Below are 24415 nucleotides of genomic sequence, written 5' to 3' on the forward strand. Positions count from 1 at the left end.
CCCGATATCCCCGGAATCATGTCGGCGTCACGATCTTTTGCGACTTGCTTGACCAAGCTCCCAGCTACAGCATGCCGAACAACACAGCCCATGCGCTTTAGCCAAAATGTTCTGTCGCAGGCTTCCCGAAGTCAATCCGCTGTAATCTCACGAGCTGTCCGACTTTCGCCCGTTTCCCAAAGAGCTTTCACTACGTCAACGCAAAGACGACATGGACATATCGACCCTCCAAAGGCGGGTGAGGAGTATGTGCCAATGGAAATTCCGAACTCCAATGACACTTGGTTGACATGATGTAGACTCTATGTTACTTTTATTGAGAAGGATGGCACAGAAAACAAGTTCGCTGTTTCAGAGGGAGATAACCTTCTGGACATCGCCCAAGCCAACGACCTAGAGATGGAGGGCGCATGCGGAGGATCTTGCGCCTGCTCGACATGCCATGTTATCGTTGCCGAAGACGAATATTTCGACAAGATGCCCGAGCCTGAGGATGACGAGAATGATATGTTGGATCTGGCATTCGGACTTACCGAGACAAGTCGACTGGGTTGCCAAGTGAAGATGACCAAGGAGATGGATGGCTTGGTGGTGAAGCTGCCCTCCATGACGAGGAACCTGCAAGCGAGCGATTTCAACTAAGAAAATTACGGCATGAGACATATGTTATGTTTTGATATATGAGACGAGATGACTTGTACTTGTAAGACTACGTACTGTACTTTTAGGAGGAAATAGAGCCAGGCGATGACGGGGACCAGATGCATCATACAGGGTATCTTTTTTGCGACTTTAGTTGCAAGGCCGGGAGAGCACGGCCTGATGATTCTACTACTCCTCTTGACAAGAAACAAAGAAAGAACACAGAAATGTTATTACGCCTCCTCGAGCCCACCCTTTTTCAATCCGCCGCCTCCAGAGGCAATCAACTCCAAGAATCCCTTTTTACTCATCTCGTTGACCTTCTCCTCTCGCTTCTTCATACCAATAACGCCCTCCTTTCTTGTGCCCTTCTCCGCCTCAACAGCCTTCACCTGTGCAGCGCGAACAGCGTTGAAAAGCTTGACAACACCACGCTGCGCGACCTTACGTAGTCTCCTCTCAGTCTCCATGATTTCAGATGTAGATACCTCCAGCTCTCCAGTAGTGTCATTTGTGGATGCGATAAGGACATCCTTTACTCGGCCCCTCTCGAATGCTCGCTTCTTCTGCTCGCGGAGCTGTTTTCGCGCCTTGGATTCTAGGGCATTGTCGACGGCTGCCTTGGAAGCTTCGTGGGCTGCAGCACTTCGGGCAAGCACGGGATCTGATCGCTTGGATGTTGATAGTTTGGTGGAAAGAATTTTGGAGAGCGATGTAGCGAATGAACTGGGGTCATTTCTCTTTGACTTCTTGCGCTTGTCGGAGTTTACGCCGTCCATATCCTCATCATCGTCTTCTGATCCCTCGTCATCGTCATCCTCCTCATCCTCCTCCTCAGACTCGGCTTCCGGCTCGTCATCCTTGGGCTTTTGCGGCTTGGCATTTGTTTTTGTCTTCTTGAGAGGCTTCTTCAGGGCAGGTCTTTCTTCATCGGAGCTGGAAGCTTCATTATCGGAAGCGCCGACGTTGTCAACCTGAACATTGTGAATGTCGTCGTCGGAATCGAGCAGATTGACAGCATCAAATTCTTGCGCCTCCTCAGATTCAGAATCACTGTTGTAATCTCGGAGTTGCTTTCTCATTTGCTTTTTGGTGGGTCGTTGCAAGCGGCCATCAGGCTTTCTCTTTTTATTGTTTACAAGCCCGGCCATTGTGTGGATTTATTGTGTTGATGTAACTGGGATGTGCAATACTTTTCAATGAGAAGCGTAGCGGATCTGGACTGATCGTTCAAACTTTTGAGAATTTTGCCGGAAATTTTCTGGCGATTGGAGAGTGGGTCTGGGCGGTGAGTTAAGCTTCGGGGTGGTTCATCGTGGGGCCGGCCACGGTGGGGCCGTAGACTCCATGAAATAAGAGGACAACAGATGTAGCATCATCAGTGCTAGGAAATATTTAGAAAGTCGAATGCGTAAATTAATAAAGACGGGTTTAAGTCGGCAGTGCGTATAACATATTAAACAATAATACAAGATTTCAATGTAAACAGCCAAATTGTCCCCCTCACACGTAGAGTCGACCTTCATCTAGAAGAACTTAATCTTATCCCAGAACGAGGGGGGAACAACCTCCTCGACAACGACCTCAGGTGAATCCGGAGCCTGAACAGTCGCCTTCCATGTCTCCTTGCCATCAACGTAGAGGGTGTAGTAGAGCGAACTCCTGTTGTCCTCAAGCTTGTCAATCGAGAAAGAACCAAACTTGGACTGGCCTCCAGGAATATAGCTTCGATATTATTAGTCAATCACGTTCGCCGAATAAAATAGGGGCTATTGACATACCTCATCATAACATCCTCATCATCTGTCTGCTTGTATGTGGGGAAAGGGAAAGCAAACTGGTTCAAAGGGCTGGTAGAGAATTCGTGGGCAGCAGCGGACTGTGGCCATCGCGAGTCAACAGGAGGTGGGAACCTTGTTGCAGCAAACTCATGACGATCGCCAGAGAGAATAACGACACTGGTTCCTCGTGCACCAGAATCCCACATAGCCTCAAGGATTTGCTTTCTCTCAACGAGGAAGCCACCCCAGGTGTCCTTGACATTGACGGGCCAGTTCTTGGTGAAGGGGACAGAAGAAGCAATAAACTTCCATCGTACACCCTTGGGCATAGGACGGGAGAGCCAGGCCAACAGATCAGCCAATTGCTCCTTGCCCAGCATGGTCTTGTCTGTAGCGTTGAATGGCGCGTTGTTGCTGGAGCGGTAGCTGCGAGTGTCCATCATGAAAAAGCTAGCTGGACCCTGAGTGAACTCATACCAGGTGGCATTGCGTCTAAGGTTGAGAGGACCTGCGGCCTCAGAGATAGGAGGGTTGACATTGGCTTGGTAAAGGTGCCAAGGGTCCACGGCAGCGCTGTAGATACCAGTTGTGTTGGAAGACCAATCATTTGAGATCTCGTGATCATCGAGAACGTGGATCCAGCTGAGGTTCTGAGCAACAGGGGCCCAGTCGGGCGAAGCATAGATCTGTCGATATTGCATACGGTACTCCTCTGCGGTCTTTCCAAATCGTTCGGGAACATCGACATAAATAAAATCACCAAGGAACAACATGAATTGGGCATCCAGCGTAGGCAACAGGTTGGCAAGATTTTTCAAGCCAGGGATGGCCAAAGCATGATCGAGTGGGTTGTAAGGGAATCGGGGAAGAATGCACGAGGTGGAGAGGAAAGTGAAGAGGCCATCCTTGTTGTCAGGCATCTCTCCTGCCTTGGGAGCGGAGCGAAACTCGCCAGTGTGGTTGTTGGAAGTCCTCCATGCATAGGTCATCTGCTTTGCGGGGTCCAGAGGCACAGTCATAGTCGTGGTGAAGTCGGTGGTGTTATCAGTAGAGGTGATAAAGCCTGCAGTGAGCCATATCTTGGGGTCGTAAGTCGACTCAGCGTCCTTAACGTGATACTCGAATATGACGGGCATTTGAAGCTGGTCAGGCTCGCGAATGACGAACCTCGCCTCAGATGGCGATACATAGCCGAGTCGAACAAAAGACAGGTCGTCAGAGGGGTAGTACCATCGAGCACGATATAGAGCATCAGCAGTCAAGCCGATGAGAAGAGCGTTGATGAGGAAGGTCAGAAAACTCGCGATTGGACGCGCGGCACTGGGAGCTCCAGACAAGAGGATATTGATGATGCTGGGAACCTTTTCACCGATAACGACCTTCTCCTTGACGTCTACTACATCGGTAACGATCTCGGGCTCGGGCACGACGGCGACGCCATCCTCTGTCAACAGGGGGGTTTCAGCTGTGATAGACTCCTTTACGGTAACGTCAATCTCATCTTCGAGGACGCCAACCTTTGGCTTAGTGAAGTGACTCGCAATATAAGACGGAACATAGATGGCGAAGAGAGAAAAGGCTACCAAGCCAAAGTGTGCCTGTTGATGTGGTTAGTTAAGCTGTTGATCATCGCAACATCCTCGCACTCTTACAGGGAACTGTGGTTATGGTTAGCATGTTCCAAAGTCAATGAACAAAAAGAGTACACACAAGTCTGAAGAATACTAGAGCGCTTGTCCTCAAGGCAAATGAGGATAGCTTTGCAGCTTTTGTCTGAGCTGCCATATTGATGATAATGTCGTAACTAGTAGTAGTTTATGAAAGAAAAACAATAAGGAGGTGCTGTGCTGTGTTGCGCGATAGCGCGGATGAAACGGTCCGTGTAAGGCAATTGGCCCCTAAGTTGATTAAAGGGTAAAGGAAAGTCAAGAACTAGATGAGTTGAAGCTTCATGCCATGTGAGTTTTCAACGCGACATGAGAAATGATGTTATTTATTTATGAGAAGAAAGATTAGCAGCGCTTTATTTGGAACTCTTTGATGAAAGGACTGACAGGGGAGTGAGGTCATGATCCACGATAATCTGGTAATCCAACGTCTTGACGCGTATTGGCTGAAAGGGATCTACCGAAATGTGGCGTCGCTGTGGCACAAAGCACCAAATGGCTGATCATTCTAAAAAAGGAGCTCAGGAGGGGTCTTGGTCTTGGTCTTGCTCTTCCAGGGGGTCGGTGCCAGCAAAATTCCGCGCCGACACTGGAAGCTCAATCGTGGCCCGTTCGGTTTACTTACAGCACATGTCCACTTTAGCGACAGCTTGTCCTAAACAGCAGCAGCACGCGACAACCTCTCATACATCGCCGCAACAATGAGACTACCAACACTTGTCGCCGGGCTTTTCGCCTGCCTTGTCACCAATGTCGCTGCCACTGCTTTGACCTACAAACTCGATGCTCACGAGAAGACCTGCTTCCATACCACTACGAAAAAGCAGGGCGAGAAGATCGCATTCTACTTTGCTGTAAGCCTCCTCGGATGGTATCATGTCTACCAATTTTCGAGCTAAACACATACTCTAGGTTCAATCTGGTGGTTCTTTCGATGTCGACTACATTGTTGAGGGTCCCAATGGCAAGATTATTATGGATGGTCAAAAGGAGCGACAGGGCGACTTCGTCTTCTCCGCCAACGTTGTCGGCGATTACTCTTTCTGCTTCGATAACGAGATGAGTACTTTTGCAGAGAAGTACGTCGACTTCGAGATTGCTGTCGAGAACGAATCCCGCGCCCAACTCCCCTCCAAGCAGGGTACCACCCCCGAACAGACATCAGCCCTTGAGGAATCCATCTTCAAGATCTCTGGCCAGCTCTCCACCATCTCCCGAAACCAAAAGTACTTCCGAACCCGCGAGAACCGAAACTTTGCCACTGTCAACAGCACTGAGGGCCGAATTATCAACTTTAGCATGATTCAGATCGGTCTTATCATCTGCATGGGTGCTCTGCAGGTGTTTGTTGTTCGATTCTTTTTCCAGGTAAGTCTCGTTGTGCGTCAAATTCAAGAACTGCGACTAAATTATACAACCAGGGTGCGCGCAAGGGTTACGTATAAAGAAATCGCTTTACCATATGCAATGCTGGACACGGGTGTTATGAGGCGCGGGAATAAAAAGGAGACGGATATTGGAAGTGATATGTACAATCAATGGAAGCAAAGCGCTTGGCTTGGCTGGAAAGCCTTGCATTTGATTTTGACGTAAATGTTTGAGATACTGAAATGAAAGCTGTCATGATGCGCTCGTCACTTTGCTTGATTAAATAGTGTCTTTACACTTGGAGATGAGTTGTTTTGGACTTGAGCAGGCTTTTACCAATACTGACAAGTAAAAAATCCCGGATTAGTGTAAAAAAAAACATCACAAGTAAGTTCTTAATGTGCTCTGGTATTGCTCGAGAGACTTACAATGCAATCTGTAGTTGGCATGCCTATGACGTGCAATCGAGCATTGACGATAATTGCTGAGGTACTTAGCAACAGTGAACAGTGGAAGCTCCAAGGATCTTGTAGTCACAGTTAGACATATTTGACCGTTCATTAGTAGCTGGAATAAACTTTCTTGAACAGACATCAGAACCGTATCAAGATGTAAGTCATACTTTTATACCGCCTGGTGTAGTGATGGCTCATGTGGTTGCGCTTCCATTTTAACTGCATAAGACTTATGGATTAGAAAAATCAATTATTGATACTGAAGACAGTTATATATATATAGCGACAAGTATTTTCCTTGCAACGACGAACTCCAACAACTTTAATCTGAGTATAAAAGAAATGTTGAAGTCGCTGTCAAAGCTTGGCATTGCTGGTTGCTCAATGTATCCTGCGCTAAGCCCCTTTGGGAACATCGCCTCTTGAAATTCTAATAAACCTTGAAGCCTCGCGACCTGAGCAACTCCAACATCATCATCTACACAAGCACATAAAAATGACGTCGATCGCCGGGTCGCTACAGGCTGCGCTACCCAAGCCCAAATATACGGGCGAAGAGGAAGAGGCCCCTGCTCGAGCACAGCAACGCGGTGTTCGAATTGTTGGCCCTGGTCAGCTTGACGAGACGCAGGTCGTCCTCAAACGATCTGGCCCTCCAGCATACGGCCAGCGCGCAGGATGGCGACCGCGATCGCAAGAAGACTTTGGAGATGGAGGTGCTTTTCCAGAGATCCCGATCGCTCAATATCCTTTAGAGATGGGGAAAAAAGGCGCCAACTCCAGCAACGCGTTGGCGATTCAGGTTGATTCCGAAGGCAAGATCAAATACGATGCCATCACGCGACAAGGCCATACCGAGAACCGAATTATCCATACATCTTTCAAAGATCTGATTCCTCTTCGACAACGCGCTGATGCGGGTGAGATCGATCTTTCGCGACCCGACAAGGAGTCTGTCGAGGCAACAACAGAGAGGACGAAGAACGCACTGGCCGCCCTTGTCAGCGGTGCGGTGGCAGCTCAGAAACCGAAGAATGTCAACATCGGACAGCGAAAAGATCCCACTTTCGTTCGATATACACCAGCGAACCAGATGGGCGACAACTCCAAGAAGCAAGACCGTATCATGAAGATTGTTGAGCGACAGCGTGATCCTATGGAACCCCCGAAATTCAAGCACAAGAAGATCCCTCGAGGACCCCCTTCGCCGCCTCCGCCCGTCATGCACTCACCACCCCGAAAACTCACAGCTGAAGACAACGAGATGTGGAGGATTCCACCCCCAGTTTCAAACTGGAAGAATCCCAAGGGTTTTACAGTGCCATTGGACAAGCGTTTGGCTGCAGATGGACGTGGATTGCAGGATCTGGCCATTAGTGACAAACATGCTCAATTTGCTGAAGCTGTCAAGATGGCTGAGCGTCACGCTCGTGAAGAGGTTCAACAACGCGCTATGATGCAACAGCGTCTAGCAGAGAAGGAAAAGGCACAGAAGGAAGACAACCTTCGAGACTTGGCCCAGAAGGCTCGTGCGGAGCGATCTGCTGCTGGCCGTGGGCGTAGGGATTCCCGCGGTTCCCACGATTCTAGGGACTCTAGAGACTCGAGGTCACGATCGCGAAGTTACAGTTATTCCGAGTCAGATCGCTCTGACAGCGAGGATGAGGAAGTCAAAGAGCGTGTCAAGGCTCGTCAGGAGAAGCAAAGAGATGAGGAGCGAAAGCTACGGCAGAACCGTATGGGCGCTGAGCGACGAGCTCAGGTCATGGCCCGCGAACAAGGCCGAGATATTTCGGAAAAAATTGCTCTCGGCGTGGCCAAGCCTACACAGTCAAAGGAGACAATGTACGACTCGCGATTATTCAACCAAACAAGTGGGTTTGATAGCGGCATCAACGAGGACAACCCCTACGACAAGCCTCTCTTTGCTGCACAAGCCGCCATGAACAGTATTTATCGACCACAAGTAAATGTAGACGATGACGACGACGCAGAGGCAGGTGACCGAGAGATGGCTAAGATTCAGAAGAGCAGCCGATTTGGTGAGGCTCTTGGAAAAGGAACATTTAAGGGTGCCGCAGATGCAGAGGTAAGCTCTTCATTTTCCAGGTTCTCATCTACCCATTCACTAACACGTTTTCGACAGGCACGCGAAGGTCCAGTTCAATTCGAGAAAGATGCTGGAGATCCTTTTAATGTAGACAAGTTCTTGTCAGAGGTGGACCAGAATTCATCTAAGCGCGGTTATGGCTTGCAAGACGACGATAGCAGACAGTCCAAGCGGCCGAGAGTTGACCCCGACGACGATGAAGAATAATCAGCAAATTGGACGGAAAGGTGTGCACGGCTTATACAGTTAGACTCAGTCAGGCGTCAATTCGCAACTTTTTTGCATGAAAGTCATTTTCACAATACCACTACATGAAGCACAGGATGTGCTTCGCCCATTAATTTTACTCAACTCCATGACCGCGACCAAACATTTGTGCCATGACCGATATCCTTCGCTAATACGTGGAATCTTTTGTTCTCTCCTCGCTCCGCATTTCGGAAGATTGACCGATTTGGGTCTGTCTTGCGGGGTACAAGTAATAAATCGTTATTTCTAGAGAAGTACGGATACGCATCGTGTTGTTGACCAGGTTTAAGAGGTCATCTGTCCCCGAAATTTGGTTTCCCCTGACACTCGCTGATCTTTGACCCGAGATCCGAGAGCCAGCGCTGCAATTTCCCCCGAATCATTTGCTAGAGTTCGGGTCTTAGCCTGAAAAGACACGATCGACAACGTCCCCATGGGGAAATGTCATTATCTTGGCCAAACTACCCTTACCTTCTCATGGTAGCTTCGTCCCCCACAGGGGTAATTGGGGGCCTGTCGTGGGGTCATGGGGAGGCCTGCTGCAGCTATAAAGACGACGTGAAGTCGCATTGACTGACGAGATTGTCAAGCGACAGTTCCGAGAACTCTAATACTTACACACTCTCGTCGCTGACATGAAGTTCCGCAAGCTTTCCACGGCTTTCCTCGTCTCATTGCTCCATGCACCCCAACTAGTGGCCGCGGCTCTTAATGCGACAGAGACCGATACTCAGCTGGTCATTTCCAATGATCGCCTCTACGCAGCTGTCCAGAAGAAGGGAGGCGCTATCGTGAAGCTCACGCTGGACGGAACGAACCTGCTCGGCAGTCCATCTGGCTCTACTGGAATCGGTCCCTACCTAGATTGTTACTGTACGCCAAAGGGATTCTGGACTCCAGGCTCCGTGACGCCCACGTACAAGCTCTTCAAGGGAAAGGATGCAAAGGGCAAGGACTATGGCGGTATTGTCATGTCTGATACATACACCGAGACAGGGCAGGTCTTGGAGCAGTACTGGTTTTTGAAAGATGGCGAGACTGGTCTGCACACGTTTAGCCGAGTCGCCTACCACAACGAGGAGCAGCCGTTCCTTCGCAACCTTCAAGAACTTCGAACCCTCTTCCGTCCAAATAACGACATGTGGACTCATCTCCTAACCAACAAAAAGCACTACGCGCCTCTGCCTGGCAAAGAAGCTAAGGACAAGCAGGTTGTAGTGCAAGATGCGACATGGTACATGGGAAACACACCCAACGATCCTTATGTCAAGCAGGAGGCGGACTACTTCACCAAGTATACGTTTCAGGATAATTGGCGCGATATTGATGCTTATGGATTGTGAGTTTCTAGCTTTTGGTGTTGGGAACTGACTAACAGATGAAAGGTTTGCGGATGGCTCCAAGACCGAAGACGGAGATGCTTATGGCGCATGGCTTGTCATGAATACTAAGGACACCTATTTTGGAGGTCCTCTGCACTCTGATTTGGTCGTCGATGGTATTTTGTACAACTACATCAGCTCTAATCACCATGGAGACCAGACCGTATGTTCAGTACTACGCCTGTTTAGAAAACTGTGTGCTAATCTTCATAGCCCAATATCACCAACGGGTTTGACCGCACTTTTGGCCCTGTAAGTGATTTCAAAGTGCCGACGACGATTTTCTCACTAATGTACCAAAGCAATACTTCCATTTTAACAAGTTCCCTGGCACGACCGACATTCTTGAAGCTCAGGCCGACGCTGCCCAGTACGCCGATCCGGAATGGAACGCTGATTTCTACGACTCTATCGCCAAGCACGTCCCAAACTACGTCCCTACCAAAGGCCGTGGAAAGTTTGAGATCAAGGTTGATCTTCCTAGGGGGGCCAAGAACGCTATTGCTGTTCTCGCACAGAGCGGTGTCGACTTCCAGGATAACGTGTTCGATACTAAGGCCTACCAGTATTGGGCTAACCTTGATGAGAGTGGCCGGGCGACTATCCCTCGTGTCAAATCTGGAACATATCGTCTCACTGTTTACGCTGATAATATCTTTGGACAATATACCCAGGATAAGATCAAGGTCAATGCTGGCAAGACTGAGAAGAAGAACATCCGCTGGAGAGAAGAGTCTGCCGGCAAGGAAGTTTGGCGGGTTGGTACTCCTGACAAGACTTCTGGTGAATACCGTCACGGTTTCGAACCCGACACGTCCAAGCCGCTACAGCCGGAACAGTATCGTATTTACTGGGGCAATTGGGACTTTGTCAAGGATTTCCCCGACGGTGTTAACTTCAAGGTCGGTGAAAGCGATGTTGGCAAAGATCTGAACTATGTTCACTGGAGTGTTTTTGGCGGAAAGGGTAATTACCCTCGCCCAGAGCAGTATGTTGGCAATGGCGATGTTAACAATTGGACGCTTGCGTTTGACTTGAAAGAGTCGCAGTTTAAGCACAAAAAGCGAGCTACGTTCACGGTGCAGCTCGCAGGTGCAAAGACTGCTGCGGGTAACACCGACGTTTACAATGCTTCTGAGCCTCACTCGAACCTCAAGTATACTGTCAATGTCAATGGCAAGGATCTCGAGCCATGGGTCATTCCGTAAGTTGAGCTTCGCCGTGCTTCAGGATTAGGATATACTAACTCAAATTGTGAAAGGTACCACCAGAGTAGCTCTTGTGCTGTGCGCTCCTCTGTGAGCTGCTACAACCTTGCTCACAAGTTCGAGTTTGATGCTAAATGGTTGAAGAAGGGTGAGAATGAGATGGTTCTGAGCCTGCCTTACAACGCGACCAACTATGAGTCTGCTGTGCTTCCCACTTCTGTCTACGTACAGTACGATGCCCTCAGGTTGGAAATTGAGTAGATAGTTGCGAATTATGTACTTATAGCTGGGTTGAGGTTGATGTTAATAAACACAACTTGTGATTTATTCTTTGATAGGGAAATAATTAGGAAACGTGATACTGAATCATTCGATGTCATACGAGAAGGCTGAGACTAAAAAGAAATGTCCGGTTCCTGGTTCCTGCAGGATCGGAGGGTTTCTTGGAGTTTCACGTTGCGATATCGCTCAATGCGGATTCGAAGGATCGTAGAGGTGGAGTTTTACGTGTGTAATCATCAGCTGATGGAGAACTAACAGTAAATCCAAGGATTGTATTCGAGGACACTAGATTTCGGAGGTTTTTAATGTTTTAAGTGATCGGCGTGGAGATAAACAATATAAGAGAGAAAGAAGCCTCTAATCTCAAAAGTGTCAGCACTATCAACACCAACACTACCTACCACTGCAATTGAGACTGCATTCCATCAATTGGCATCACATCAACAATCATGGCTTCAGGGGCCTTTTTTAACCCGAGGGTTCTCCTTCTGACAACACCTCTCGTCTCATCGAGTATCACTCTTTGGTTCGCTCGTGACCAAAGCTTCTTCCTTTCACTCTTCACCAAAACGCCCATAGAGCGCAAGAAAGCCAACGAGATCATCCCGGGCTACATTACCAACTTCTACGGCTCAGGCCCATGGGCTGTTCTCACTTTTGTTGGGCTCACATTCACCACTTCCATTAGGAACATCTGGTCTGAGCGCGCTCTTCTGGAGTCTCGCGGGTCGCTGTTGTGGTACGGCTGGTCTGCTGCCCTTGCGTTGGGTCACCTGGCATATGTTCCTGCTGTAGCGTGGAAGCTTAGGGCCTTGTGGGAGGACGACTGCGCTGTTGAGGGAACCGACAATGTTGGGATGCTGGAGAGGTGGTTGACTGTGAATAACACGAGGATGTTTACTACGGACCTTGGCGCTTGGGTTTGTGCTGTTGTAGCTATTTCAAAGACGCTGACTGTCTAGAAACGTGCTCGCATGATACCTAGGGTAGGCTGGGTGGTCTCGATCTATAAGTTTGAAGTTGATTAATTGTTACTGGGAAAATAAAGAAGAATATATATATATATATACTGGAACCCAACAGATGAATAGCAAAGGATAATTATATGGATTCGTCACACCTACAAGCATTCCTCAACCTCTATGTACTTCTTCTCTTGTTAATAATAAGTATTTGAGATAAGACGGACTTCAGCACACGACAACCTATTGTTTAAGAGTATTCTCGGCTTCACGGCAAGTCTCGCCTGGATAGTATTTCACCCTTGGTCCTGTTAGCGTCTAGTGGCTATTGATGGCGCTTTGTTGCATTCCTGTCCATACCAAGAAATTCAAGCAAATAGTCCAAGTCATAGATACTGTTCCGTATACTATGTGGACTATGAATTGAATTCGTTTTCGAGTAAAGGGTTCTTATTGATCCTAAAAGAGTGACGTGTTATCAGGCTGTTTTCCTTGGTATCTATTGAGCCACGACAGTGCTAGCTTGTATTTATATGGTGGTTCGAGTCTGGATTACGCGTCTCTATCTATCAGTAGGCAGCTTGGATCCAAATCCGCCCTTGACACATGTAAAAAACTGACTATTGCCGCATTTTAGTCTCGTATTGATTTGAGAATAGGTCGGATTTTGACTTTCGGGGGATATTTTTGTGGCTATTTACCGTGTTACCCCTGAACATCAACCGCCATAAGCATCATCATCACCAAATACAGCAACACTTTTAAGACACAGCCATCACCAAAAACATGTACTAATCGGGGATACGGCATTCAATGTGGAGAATGAGCAAGCAAACGGTTAATTCCAAGTCAGGTAGTATAAATGTCTCTGAATCACACTGCCAGGTAGAGTCAGTTGGCAGGCAGTGAGTGGAAGGGCAGCTGCAAACGCTCCCTCCCTCCTCAATGTTCCAACCAAGATTCCTTCCCTCTCCTTCCCTCGCTCCTTCTTGTGATAAAAAAAGAATATTGACTCACCTGTACCCTCTTCGCGCTTGTGCGTCTGACCGAGACATTTCATCAACATCCACATTCCATCCGCTCGCCCACTCATCCGTCTCTTGATTCTCTTTCCACCACATTGATTGCACTTGATATTACCAACCTCAACTTCCCATTATTTGAATCCCAACACAATATACACTCGGCCTTACCTGACTCTGTATCGTCATGTCGGGGCATTCAGAAGACTTCAAGGCAGGATCAGCGGCGCCCGCCTACGATGAGATCCTACCCTCTCGCACAGGCCAAGATGTTCGTCACGCTTCGTCTCGAATGCCTTGGTGGAACCCTAGGTACTGGGGGAAGATCATCTGGGCTGTTGTTATTCTGGCCTTCGTTGTTATGTTGATTATCGTCATCGCTGTTTCGGTCACGAAAGTGAAGGAGAATAGATATCCCGATTACTCGCCGCTGTCATATAGCCTGGCCGATACATGTAAGTCAATCATTCCTGTTCCCAAAAGCTCTTCTGAAAAATGCCCAGATGGAGGAGAATCCTTCTACGATCAGTTCGACTACTTCACAGGATACGACCCCACCCAAGGCTTCGTTCATTACGTCCCACGGGAACAAGCGGAATCTCTTAACTTGACTTCTGCTACTGCTGGTTCTGCGTTCCTAAGAGTCGACACTTCTGTTGGCCCCAACGACGAGCCTAATGCTTCAACAGGCCGTTTCTCGGTCCGAGTCGTGTCAAAAAAGACATACGACAGCGGCCTGTTCATATTTGATGTCAAACATACTCCTTACGGCTGTGGTACTTGGCCTGCTCTGTGGCTAACTGATCCTTCGAACTGGCCAGAAAACGGCGAAATTGACATCATGGAAGCAACAAACAAGGCGGAAAATGGAAACCAGATGACGCTTCACACTACCAAGGGTTGTTCCATGGACGTGCGCCGTAAAAATACAGGCGAAACTCTGCGGAAGGACTGTAATCACGAACTGAACGACAACGATGGCTGCGGTGTTAAGTCGGACGCTGATGGATACGGCACTGGCTTCAACAAAAACGGGGGAGGTATCATGGCTGTGGAATGGCGAAAGGAAGGTATTCGTATGTGGCAGTTTGCCAGGAACTCGATTCCTTCAGACATCAAGTCAAACAAACCCGCACCGAGCACTTGGGGTATTGCCGTCGCCGACTTTCCCAACACCGACTGTGACATTGGCTCTCACTTCAAGAACCAAAGTATCATTGCCAACATCGACCTGTGCGGCAGTCTGGTGTACAATGTTTGGGATAAATCCGGGTGTAAGTTTACTTTCCTTTATAAGTCGGAATTGGACTGACATACATATTTCAAAGGTCCTGGTAACTGCAAGAGCCTCGTTGCGAACAATCCCGAAGCATTCAAGAATGCCTACTGGGAGTTTGGTTCTTTCCAAGTGTACCAAGCAAAGTAAGCCGGGATATGGCTGAACAAATCGCATGGTTTATGGGTTGAAGCATGGCGTTTAAGGAGAGAGGGAGGTCCCCTTTCATTTTGCTCTTTCGGGATAGGCATTTGTAAAACATGAATTCTGTTGTTATAATACACTGTAGACTCCTGTGTTCTACACGAGCAGCTCCTTCACGAAGCACGGGTATTAACACACCTTTTCGTATATGTGTAATGTCTCCTTCTCCACGTCTATCCACATGCCGCCCCGCATATATAGTGACCAAGAATTCAAATGAGGAGAGAGCCTGTCTCCCAACGCCTTTCCTATGCTCTAGAAACATAATAACCGTAAAACTCCCCAAGCCGCAGAAAATCCACACATATCTGTACATCTCTTACCAGCCACTCATCGGCCCCATTTTTGTTTCTTATCGTTTCAATACGTTTAGTCGTCCTTGGGGGGTGATCGCATGTAGGCATCAATAGCCGCACTGAAAGCAGCAAAGGCCAAGCAGCCGCCAGCAGCAGCTTGAGGGCCAGCATTCTTGGCTAGAATACCGCCTGTCAAACATCCCGCTGCGACACTGTTGGTGAGATCGTTCTTTGCACGTAGACCCTCGATACCGCACTCAACACCCGAGTATAGCGCTCCAACCTTTCCGAAATTCTTGGCCATCGACCATGATCGTGCACCCATGTCCTTGAATCCGATCTTGAGTTGTTGCTTTAGAGGCATGGATGTGATTGTGTTTTGCGGGCTACCGGGAGCGGCTGTGTGGTATGGTGTGTCGTAGGACATCTAACCCCAAGGAAAGATTAGCTCGTGATTAAAAGCGAAGAATTATTTTCAGGCCGGGGGACATACAGAAGCCATAAACATTCCGAACAAACCGCCCATACCAAAACCCATCACTCCGGACATGACAGACTTTCCGAAGCAAGACTCCATCGCAGCTTGGACCTATATTTCTCAGCATTAGCCCTTGCGAATCTTTCCCCGCCACCAATCTCCGAGTTGCGCATTTTAACGTACAGCTTTGACGTTGGGATCTTGAGGGCCGCCGATTCCGGGGGGTGCGGCAGCGCCGCCGACTGTAGGGGTCATTCCTGGGAAGTTCATGGTTATTTGTGCGAGAGGGAGGGTAGAGATGTTGGATCGAGGTGGGACGTTATCGCGGCTCTAGCTGCGGGCGGATGGACTTGAGATTTCCTGGGGAAATCTTTCGGAATTATTTCTGCCAGCTTTGACCGCTTCCGGAGGGCGTTATCAGCAGACGGCCCCACCTTGCCGCTTCGGTGGTCCCGGCCTTCGGACTTGACATGCACGACTTTGATTCATCATGAAGCGACATCTCGAAGCGACCTAGTAGGTAGTAGAGAACATGGCCTCCCAAGCCTTATGGTATAGGAATTAGTACCTGTCTAAGAATTATAGTCTAAGGAGCATAAACTGACTTACTAATTTCGTCTCTTAGATATGTTCTAGCGTTCAACATTTCTGATACCGTTCGGGCCTTCGGACTTAACACGTACAACGTTGATCTATCTTCAAACGACTAAGAGTCGAGACTACAATTGACGAATGCTGACTTTGAAAACGTGGCACAAGAGATCAAACTTGCATACATCAGCAAAAAACAGTATTTGACGACGCCACACCATTTCAATTTCAAGTATCTGGTACTATTCATCATGAGCTGTATTTTCCTCCTATCACTTTTCCTCCTATCACTTTTCCTCCTATCACTTTTCCTCCTATCACTTTTCCTCCTATCACTCTAATTATACATCTCTAGTGTCAAGTTTCAGCAACCAGCGCCCCTTAACCACATGTATTTAACGATAAAAAGCAAATTCGTCACTCATTCTCTCGTCGTCGTCGTTTCCGTCCCAGCTCAATCATCTACCCTCCGGTCTTTGTCTCCCATCTGCAACATATTCTAACCATCTTCAGTGGTTGTTTCTTCAGCCGTATCGGCGTGGTTGCTGCTGTTAGTCTTGTTGACGGTGGATAGGCTCGTCAGGAAGTCTTCGACGCTTTGAGGTAGAATCAGGGGTCTGCATGTAGCCTTGTTCGTTAGAGAAGCTGCGCTTGTCAACTCGTCGGTTCACCTCATATGAATAAGGTGTATACGCCGGCTGTTCGAACTCGTGAGGGAGCATCTCGCGAATAGATGGAAGTCTTCCGTCCCATTGCTCCTGGCATGTTCGCTGGCGGCTAGGACCCGGATTCGCCCACGAAGATGCATACCCTGGCGCTTGTGGCTGGATTGACTGGGTGCTGGTATTTTCCGAAATCATGGATGGTGTCTCTCTATACCTCTCGTCTTGTTCGGCTCTGCGAACCGAATGCCAGTATCCTCCTTCCATCTTCTCGGTGGTAGGCTGTTTCAAAACCCCAAGATCGGGCTTTGATGTGTGCTCAAACGCCATCGTTGGACGCCCAGGAATTCGACTCATCTCAATTCCCGAGCGATCAACTGGTTGGTTCCAAACGGAGCCAGAACCAGGAACAGCAACAAGGGCAGACTTGGGAAACGGGTAGGGTTCAGATCGAGTAACATCAGCACGGACGGGCACGGTATATCCTTCAGGAGGCTGTTGTTCAGTTACATTGTCTGGTGTAACAGAATAGGCTCCTGTCTCTTCCAATGTCTTGGGCGTGCTGAAAAACGACCGGTAAGGCTGGTCTTCGCTTTGTCGCTCCCGGGGCTGACGTGTCTTGCGTGATTGTCCGGCCTTCGGCTTCGGCTTCGGCTTCGCTTTGCCCTGCAAAAGTTCGATGATTTGAGGATCCAGGGGCTCCGAAGCTGGAACAGAAGCAGTATGGGGGCGGCGGCACCCATGCTCTTTGAAATACGCTGCTGTTATATTAGGCTTGAAAGATTCAGATGAGGGTGTATGAAACGGACTGACCTACGTCGAGCAAATACTTCTCGACAAACTCGGCAGCCTTGGAGGATCTATGACCAGACTTGATGTTTTGGTAGTAATGCTCGTCTATCAAGATTAGTATGCCGACAAGATGGTAATAGAACATTTGAAACTCACAGAGCGACGTTCCAGTATATTCCCGGCGGGCATTGGCGCCAGACAACTTGTTCATTTCATCGGCAAGCTGGTCCCATGAGAGACAGTCGTTGTCGTTGTCGTCGGGGTATGCAGCCGCCGGTGATTGGGGAATAATGACCTCCCAGAGCAATCGTTCCTCGTCCTTGGACCAAGTCTTACCACCCATGGCGAGTCGGAGCGGATCAGAGTTCTTATAAAAAAAGAATTGAAGTACAGAATGTATATAAAGGAAGTGATGATGGATTATAGAAGTGCGATGTGGGTAAGTAGACAAGAAGGCGAACAGAAGGTCACGAAGATGCTTTATAGACAGTACAGGATAACAGATGAGTGATTCAGTCCTGATTACATATTCAAACTGAGCCATGATTAGAGTCAGGGACGGTCACCTGCTCCTGCTGAATGAGAGACAATAGAGAAGCTTTTAGATGTGATTCATTGTCGACGTAACAGAGCGGACGAACTAGTTGAACGTAAGGGGCCACGGCAAATATGTAGACAGCAATCCACCTTATGACAACGCCTGCGATAGTATCTACTCCTCGAATATGCTTCGAGGTTCAGGAGCATGTAAACCTCGGCCAAGTAGAAACGACGCCAGAGGCCGTTCCAATCTCGAAAACTAGTATTGTCAGCCACCGTTTGCTAACGCATTCGTGTTTGAGATTGAGGAGTAGACAGTTACTCACGATGCTCTTCTTCTCGAGGGGTATCACTCCGTCTTTAACCCAGAACCCCCACCCTCCCGTCATATTGGCGAGCATAATATCCGTCGTCAGTCTATCACCGACAAACGCAACATGCTCGGGGTGTGTTACTCCAGTCTCTGGATGTTTCTTGAAGTACTCCATGATCTCCTGACCGCACCCTGGCTTCTTGACTGAGTGCGACAACACTGTGATGCCAGTATTCTCCTCAACTTCAGCAGCAAGCTTTAGATTCTTATCCCAGGAAGTTGCACCTGCGGTATTTGAGACCACGAGCAATTTGCGCCCAGGATATGCCAGCCTCAACTTTTCGAAGTGAGTCTATACACAAGTTTAGCGGGCGGCCATGACCAAATTTGTGAATGTTTAAAGAATGATCACCTTATAAGATTCGTACACTTCAATACTATCGGGATAAGCAAAACAATCGTCTTTATCAAGCACGACAGCCTTGATCTCTACTTTCCGGCCATCTTGCTGTAGGCCCTTTTCTAATGGAATTGGCAAATCATTGAACGTTGATACGGTGTGGTGAGGTAAACATAGGCTCGGTTTAAATACGAGCCTTGTTATATTCAATGAAGCGGAAAGATTTAAATTCAACATCTTTTTGACGATTATAGAAATTGTTATTGAAGAATGAAATAATTCAATGTCGTTGAGAAAGTTGAGCTCGCGCCACATTGAGCAGTGCCACCAGCGCCACAGCAATTTAGCAGGCGCGTTACCACGCGACGGGCCTTGTTACTCATGACAGTAGTAGGTACTACTAAGGTATTTACTTCCCATTTCAGTAAAACATCAACATTACAAGAAATTTGCCCCGAGAAGACTATAGGTGATCCTATCACCCTTAAAGACTCCAACATGCCTCGAAGAAAGGCAGTCGAAGAGCCTGACTCTCAACAAATTCCTACGAGATCCTTGCGAAAAAGAAATCACCAAGAACTCGAAGCCATCCCAGAAAGCGACCAGGAGGAAACAAGCCCCGTAAAACGACAACGCAATTTGGATCACCAGTCCCCATCAGCCACCGGTGAAACAAATGAACACATAAAAGGTTTCAAATCGAATAATGTAGAGGGTCATGCGGCCAGCGAGGCCGAATCATTATCGAAAGTCGACCCAGAAGAGACCCCTAAACCTGCTCCGAAGCGACGAGGTCGGCCACCAAAGAAGGCGGTCAATGACGGGTCTCCCACGCCCAAAGCAAGCCGTACCGCTCTCTTCGAGACGCCCACAAAGAAAGCACGATTTGGTCTAAACGCCGATACGCCTGGAGGAGCAGATCGATCCGCCAAACGAAAGAGCACACGAGCGTTGATCGAACATGTCGTTGGCGACGACCTCACAGACGAAGAGGAGTATGACGGCCTTGCGCAGCAAATATACGAATCTAGTGAAGACGAAGATGCTCTTGAAGGCGATAATACCATCTCGGCAGAGGCATCAGGTATAAATGAAGCCGCAACACCTTCCAAGTCAACGCCTCGGCGCAAAGCTCAGCGAAAGAAACCTGCCAGATCTCCGACTCCTCCTCGCGACTTACCTCCTCACGAACTGTACTTTGCGCATAATAAACCTGGTCGATCAAAGACATCCAATAATACGCTTGGGTCGCTGGCTCTGCTCACTCACGACGAGTATTTTACTATTGTGAGAGAAACCAATGATCACCATGAGGGTGATATAGAATTCCTGGAGAGTTTACATGCCGAGTCATTTCCACAATGGGCTTTTGAGTTGTCGCAAGGGTTCAATATATGTCTTTATGGGTATGGCTCAAAGCGACGATTATTGCACAAGTTTGCAGGCCACCTTCACTCTCGAAGCCAAAAAGAAAAAGGAGACAAGATTGTCATGATCAACGGCTATGCCCCTAATACTACAATGCGTGAAATATTGAGCACAATTGGTTCAGCTGTCGATCCAGCCCACCGCATTCCTCTTACGCAACCTGCCGTCATGGTCCCGGCCATTCTCTCTCATCTCAACACTAACTCTTCGACAATCACGCTTGTCGTCAACTCGATTGACGCAGCACCACTTCGCAAACCTGGGTCCCAAACTGCTCTGGCGCAACTTGCAGCGCATCCTCGTGTACGATTAGTATGCTCAGCTGACACGCCAGACTTTGCGCTACTTTGGGATATTGGTGTTCGGTCGGCCTTTAATATGGGGTTCCACGATTGCACTACCTTTGCCCCGTATACAGCCGAATTGGACGTTGTGGATGAGGTACACGAACTTCTTGGACGAAACGCTCACCGAGTCAACGGTAGAGAAGGTGTGGCGTTTGTTCTTCGCAGTTTGCCCGAGAACGCCAAGAATCTATTTCGTCTGCTGGTTGGTGAAGTACTGATCGCCATTGAAGAAGAAGGCGATGGTGGTGATGAGCCAACTGGTGTAGAGTACAGAATGGTTTATAACAAGGCAGTGGAGGAATTCATCTGCAGTTCCGAGATGGCCTTCCGAACACTGCTGAAAGAGTAAGTTTACACCAACTTGAGTTGTAACATCTTTACTAACGCGTACTAGATTCCATGACCATCAAATAATCACGAGTATGAAGGACGCTCTCGGAACAGAACTTTTGAGCTTGCCGTTTAGAAAGGACGAGCTGGAGGCAATTCTAGAGGATCTCACGTCATAATGTAACTTTCACTGTAAAATATAGAACCGGAAGCATACATCGGATCATCGGCGCTGGTGTTGGTATCGGAGAAAATACGGAGCAAGCTTTCTTGAATAATTGGCATTGATAGGGGTATTAGATATAACATGCAGGGAGCTCGTTACCCTGGAATTTAGACCGCATCCTGGAGCCTTTTGTGAACATTCATTCATCTCTATCCAGCCGCCTGACCTACCCGAATGTCTATACCATTTCATCTGGGAAAAAGAATCACCGGAACGCCGCCTTTTTAGAGGTACCTCTATATTAGACACCCAGGCTTTTCACACAAGTCCAGAGCACCACGGGCACAATGACATTGTCATTTCCGCCGGTAAGAACCGCTTCTGTTAGACTCGCCATCGAGGCGCACATAACAGCATTTCGAGTACCGGCAACGGCCCCCGGCTGGTCGCCAGCAACTGGCCAGCCGCCAACTCGTAGCCAGATACTGGCAGCACCAAGGCCCAAGACAACGGCCACTGCAAACGCGAAACTGCCCTCGAGACTCTTGCCACCGCCCCAGAACCACTTCCGACGTCCGTATCGACGACCTATGAGTGAAGCCGCTGCATCTCCAAGTCCTACGCAAATAACGCCAGAGACAAGACTAACATCCCGAGCCGACACTTCCCAGCCAGACAGGTAGCCAGATCCCGTGCGTGGTAAGGAAGCAAGGCCTAGCCAGAGAGGAATCGCACATCCAATAAGAAGGAAGATGTGTGATATAACGACAGGGCCGCGGAAATCCCTACCATCAACATACGGCGCTAGGAATGAGGCAATAGGCTTCGATAGTGGGGGAAGCTGGCTCGCTCTGAGAAGATCCAAGATCAGAAACACCGCCAAAATTAATGAGAGGGCCAGAGCTGCGTATGTAGGATCCACAAACGTTGCAGGTAGGAACATCCCAACCATCATAAAGTGAAATACCTTGCGCCGTGTGTCTACCTCATAAATATCCTTGAGTCGAAAAACGATGATCAGACCAAGAATCAGGATGCCCAACCAGTAGACGCTCAACAGAAGCCGGGTGTTTGCTTCACCAAAGTCGTTATGGCGAACATGCTGCACCCATCCAAGCCGGCACTGCTTGTCTTCTGTCGGATCCACCCTTAGGGGTAAGCAAATCCATCGTTCCAAGTTGTAACTTCCAACTTGATATCGAAACCAAGACCAATTACCCAGAAGGTAACCTAGAGCCCAGCCAATGGGTTCATTGCCGTCTAGAACGACCCTTTCAACGTAAGTACGGATGCCGCCCAAAGCGACCACCAGTATGCTTGCATAAACATATACGGCGTAGAGCCACTTCCTCATTGTCGCTTGCTCTTGTGTCAGTTTGAAGAAGGGTCGAACAGACATGGACGTTGCTCGTTTTCTACGTCCCGAGGGTGTGTGTGTTGCATTACGTCGGTTCCCCGAGTCAAGGTGCGGTAAAGTATGTCTCCGAGCGAACGACCAGTTGCCGGAACCATCTACAACTGTGGGGGAAGACGGCGCGCTATCAGCGTCTGCCGGAACGGCAAAGCTAGGCCCGAATGTTTGTACCCTTGCGGGCTTCCTGAGCAAAGGACCTCCTTCGTCTTCGGAGGAACCAGCGGTGTCGTAAACCGCATCCTCATGCTCGGCTCTCAACAATTCGTTCCTGAGGCGGCGCAGAGAGAACAATTGCCAGAAACTCTTCCATAATGGTGGCTGCTGATTGAATGAAACTCTACGAAACCGCCACTTTGGCACCCTGGCCAACGTAATTCCCCAACGAATGACAGGACCACAGAATACAAGAAGCGACAAGCCACCCCCCCATAGGAGAGCCTTGAGAATGAGAATCTGGGGAGAAGAAGCAAGAAGTAAAACGTTGATAAGTGCGATTGACAGTAGCTGGAGCTCAGCCGTCAATAGACTTGTGGTGGTAAGATAATGTAAGACAACGCAGAGACTTTGGTGAAGAGGGTACAGCAACACTGCTATTTCTCCTGATATGAAATCTTCAGGGTGTTTGTTTTCGAAGTTTCCTCGCGTCTTTGGGCTCCAGACCAATGGTATGCAAGTGATACCCCATGCTATAACGTCGTAGGTAGCATATGGGTCGACTTTTGGAATAACGCTTTGTGGGATAGAAGCAAGACTCAGAACAAGGTTCGGAAGTATTGCGGCAGGGTTATTAGACGAGATCAGAAGTGAAACGAAGAGGGTAATCGCCGAAGGGTATAATATAGGAGCGGGGTCGAAATGTGCTGGCAGTTCGAGGGGTACTGTGTGGGATGGTGACTTCTTGCGGTAGGCCCAGGCCATAACCCGAATGGGATACAGGAAAAGGAGCCCGGCGTACAGAAGGCCGAGAAGTAAGATATCTAGGAATGGTGAGTCAATTGAATAAATAGTGGATAGAATATCTATACCTTTGCCCCATATCTTCAAGAGCTGCAAAACCTGTGAATTTGAAGCTACCATAAGGCCCAAAGCCAGAACAATGCCCGCCTCAGTCGCACGTCTTACAACCACCCGTCTTCGTCGTTTAAGAGCTTCGAGCAAACGCTTTGCTTCCGGTGTCTCAATAGGCGTAGGCGTCTTGTCGATGGTGCGTGTAGTTTGGCCATCGGAAAGTGCTGGTGACGGAAGAGGTGACGAAGACCCAGACAGAGGTTCATTAATACCTCTCAGCCCTTTGTGCAAGTTTGACCTTGGCGCTGGTAAACCTCTCAAGTAATGTTCGTCGTCGGCTTCGGAGCCGCTATCGCTCGTCTGCGGAGAGTCCTTGAGAAAAGGTGGCCATGTTGTCGATGATGTCTCGGGGGAAGCATCGTCACTGGTCTTGGCGGATTGCGCTTGGCGGTTGCGTAGAGAAAATCGATCCTGAAGATGCGGCAGGTCTGTACTCTGGTGGTGATACGGGTGAGGCGACCGCGATCGAGCTTGAATTTCTGCTTGTTCTTCGGGGTCGAGGGCATTAAAAGAGTCGGGGCTGAGATGCTCTGTCATGACGAGGGTGTTCAAGGTGCCGCAACAGCAATCATCGAGTATGAATGGGGTTGCGCATGCGCATCGAGCAGTGTGAATGAGAGAGCGTCGCAGATGGATACGGATCAGCGGAATTAATGTGTTAATTAGAGTATAAAAGTGTTGAATTAAAGGCAATTCCCGTCTGTGGCTTTATCCACGGTGACGATTTTGTTGACAGAAGCTTGAGCATCTGTCTATAGGACGGCCACATGTGAAAGTGGCCTTGTGCATCGGCCGTTTCGTCAGCCAACTAAACTATCTCCCAATCAAGACACAGAACTGGAACTACCAAAGCACGGCCACCACGAGCCACGATAATATGGAGTAAACAGTGGCTCAACATTGTAATAAGGATGTGATTTCCAGAGTAAAGTTAAGCTTCAATTACCCGACAATAATAATAAAATTGTTGCCTACTAAGATT

At 48.6% G+C, this 24415-nt stretch overlaps 13 protein-coding genes across 13 annotated transcripts; 7 read left to right on the forward strand and 6 right to left on the reverse strand.

The window, feature by feature from the left end:
• Positions 1 to 18: 18 nt before the first annotated feature.
• FSST1_011758 (adrenodoxin) lies at positions 19 to 642 on the forward strand (the record flags this gene model as incomplete). The annotated part of the gene is made up of 2 exons (XM_083234920.1): positions 19 to 245; positions 300 to 642. 2 exons carry the CDS (start codon positions 19 to 21, stop codon positions 640 to 642), a joined length of 570 nt encoding a protein of 189 aa, XP_083081454.1.
• A 233-nt stretch (positions 643 to 875) lies between these two features.
• Positions 876 to 1793, reverse strand: FSST1_011759 (Rrp15p-domain-containing protein; the record flags this gene model as incomplete). The annotated part of the gene is made up of 1 exon (XM_083234921.1): positions 876 to 1793. The coding sequence occupies one exon, from the start codon at positions 1791 to 1793 to the stop codon at positions 876 to 878; it is 918 nt and encodes a 305-aa protein (XP_083081455.1).
• Positions 1794 to 2168: 375 nt separating this feature from the next.
• On the reverse strand, positions 2169 to 4208 carry FSST1_011760 (PhoD-like phosphatase-domain-containing protein; the record flags this gene model as incomplete). Its single annotated transcript, XM_083234922.1, has 4 exons — positions 2169 to 2367; positions 2424 to 4021; positions 4076 to 4081; positions 4134 to 4208. 4 exons carry the CDS (start codon positions 4206 to 4208, stop codon positions 2169 to 2171), a joined length of 1878 nt encoding a protein of 625 aa, XP_083081456.1.
• Positions 4209 to 4791: 583 nt separating this feature from the next.
• On the forward strand, positions 4792 to 5535 carry FSST1_011761 (emp24/gp25L/p24 family/GOLD-domain-containing protein; the record flags this gene model as incomplete). The annotated part of the gene is made up of 3 exons (XM_083234923.1): positions 4792 to 4944; positions 5003 to 5458; positions 5512 to 5535. 3 exons carry the CDS (start codon positions 4792 to 4794, stop codon positions 5533 to 5535), a joined length of 633 nt encoding a protein of 210 aa, XP_083081457.1.
• An 874-nt stretch (positions 5536 to 6409) lies between these two features.
• On the forward strand, positions 6410 to 8230 carry FSST1_011762 (SKIP/SNW domain-containing protein; the record flags this gene model as incomplete). The annotated part of the gene is made up of 2 exons (XM_083234924.1): positions 6410 to 8002; positions 8060 to 8230. The coding sequence occupies 2 exons, from the start codon at positions 6410 to 6412 to the stop codon at positions 8228 to 8230; spliced, it is 1764 nt and encodes a 587-aa protein (XP_083081458.1).
• A 677-nt stretch (positions 8231 to 8907) lies between these two features.
• FSST1_011763 (galactose mutarotase-like domain-containing protein) lies at positions 8908 to 11123 on the forward strand (the record flags this gene model as incomplete). The annotated part of the gene is made up of 5 exons (XM_083234925.1): positions 8908 to 9611; positions 9658 to 9817; positions 9868 to 9906; positions 9957 to 10858; positions 10916 to 11123. The coding sequence occupies 5 exons, from the start codon at positions 8908 to 8910 to the stop codon at positions 11121 to 11123; spliced, it is 2013 nt and encodes a 670-aa protein (XP_083081459.1).
• Positions 11124 to 11593: 470 nt separating this feature from the next.
• Positions 11594 to 12106, forward strand: FSST1_011764 (uncharacterized protein; the record flags this gene model as incomplete). The annotated part of the gene is made up of 1 exon (XM_083234926.1): positions 11594 to 12106. One exon carries the CDS (start codon positions 11594 to 11596, stop codon positions 12104 to 12106), a length of 513 nt encoding a protein of 170 aa, XP_083081460.1.
• Positions 12107 to 13315: 1209 nt separating this feature from the next.
• On the forward strand, positions 13316 to 14554 carry FSST1_011765 (concanavalin A-like lectin/glucanase domain-containing protein; the record flags this gene model as incomplete). The annotated part of the gene is made up of 3 exons (XM_083234928.1): positions 13316 to 13583; positions 13632 to 14402; positions 14457 to 14554. 3 exons carry the CDS (start codon positions 13316 to 13318, stop codon positions 14552 to 14554), a joined length of 1137 nt encoding a protein of 378 aa, XP_083081461.1.
• Positions 14555 to 14977: 423 nt separating this feature from the next.
• On the reverse strand, positions 14978 to 15652 carry FSST1_011766 (translocation channel protein TIM22; the record flags this gene model as incomplete). The annotated part of the gene is made up of 3 exons (XM_083234929.1): positions 14978 to 15331; positions 15398 to 15493; positions 15566 to 15652. 3 exons carry the CDS (start codon positions 15650 to 15652, stop codon positions 14978 to 14980), a joined length of 537 nt encoding a protein of 178 aa, XP_083081462.1.
• An 872-nt stretch (positions 15653 to 16524) lies between these two features.
• On the reverse strand, positions 16525 to 17770 carry FSST1_011767 (uncharacterized protein; the record flags this gene model as incomplete). The annotated part of the gene is made up of 3 exons (XM_083234930.1): positions 16525 to 17393; positions 17449 to 17532; positions 17584 to 17770. 3 exons carry the CDS (start codon positions 17768 to 17770, stop codon positions 16525 to 16527), a joined length of 1140 nt encoding a protein of 379 aa, XP_083081463.1.
• Positions 17771 to 18139: 369 nt separating this feature from the next.
• On the reverse strand, positions 18140 to 18917 carry FSST1_011768 (phosphatidylglycerophosphatase; the record flags this gene model as incomplete). The annotated part of the gene is made up of 3 exons (XM_083234931.1): positions 18140 to 18226; positions 18294 to 18632; positions 18693 to 18917. The coding sequence occupies 3 exons, from the start codon at positions 18915 to 18917 to the stop codon at positions 18140 to 18142; spliced, it is 651 nt and encodes a 216-aa protein (XP_083081464.1).
• Positions 18918 to 19178: 261 nt separating this feature from the next.
• FSST1_011769 (origin recognition complex subunit 2) lies at positions 19179 to 20964 on the forward strand (the record flags this gene model as incomplete). The annotated part of the gene is made up of 2 exons (XM_083234932.1): positions 19179 to 20800; positions 20850 to 20964. The coding sequence occupies 2 exons, from the start codon at positions 19179 to 19181 to the stop codon at positions 20962 to 20964; spliced, it is 1737 nt and encodes a 578-aa protein (XP_083081465.1).
• A 288-nt stretch (positions 20965 to 21252) lies between these two features.
• Positions 21253 to 23970, reverse strand: FSST1_011770 (dolichol kinase; the record flags this gene model as incomplete). The annotated part of the gene is made up of 2 exons (XM_083234933.1): positions 21253 to 23342; positions 23391 to 23970. The coding sequence occupies 2 exons, from the start codon at positions 23968 to 23970 to the stop codon at positions 21253 to 21255; spliced, it is 2670 nt and encodes an 889-aa protein (XP_083081466.1).
• Between the last annotated feature and the right edge of the window lie 445 nt (positions 23971 to 24415).

This window comes from Fusarium sambucinum, chromosome III (assembly GCF_050947815.1).
Source record: "Fusarium sambucinum isolate potato_lamoka chromosome III, whole genome shotgun sequence".
NCBI lineage: Eukaryota > Fungi > Ascomycota > Sordariomycetes > Hypocreales > Nectriaceae > Fusarium > Fusarium sambucinum.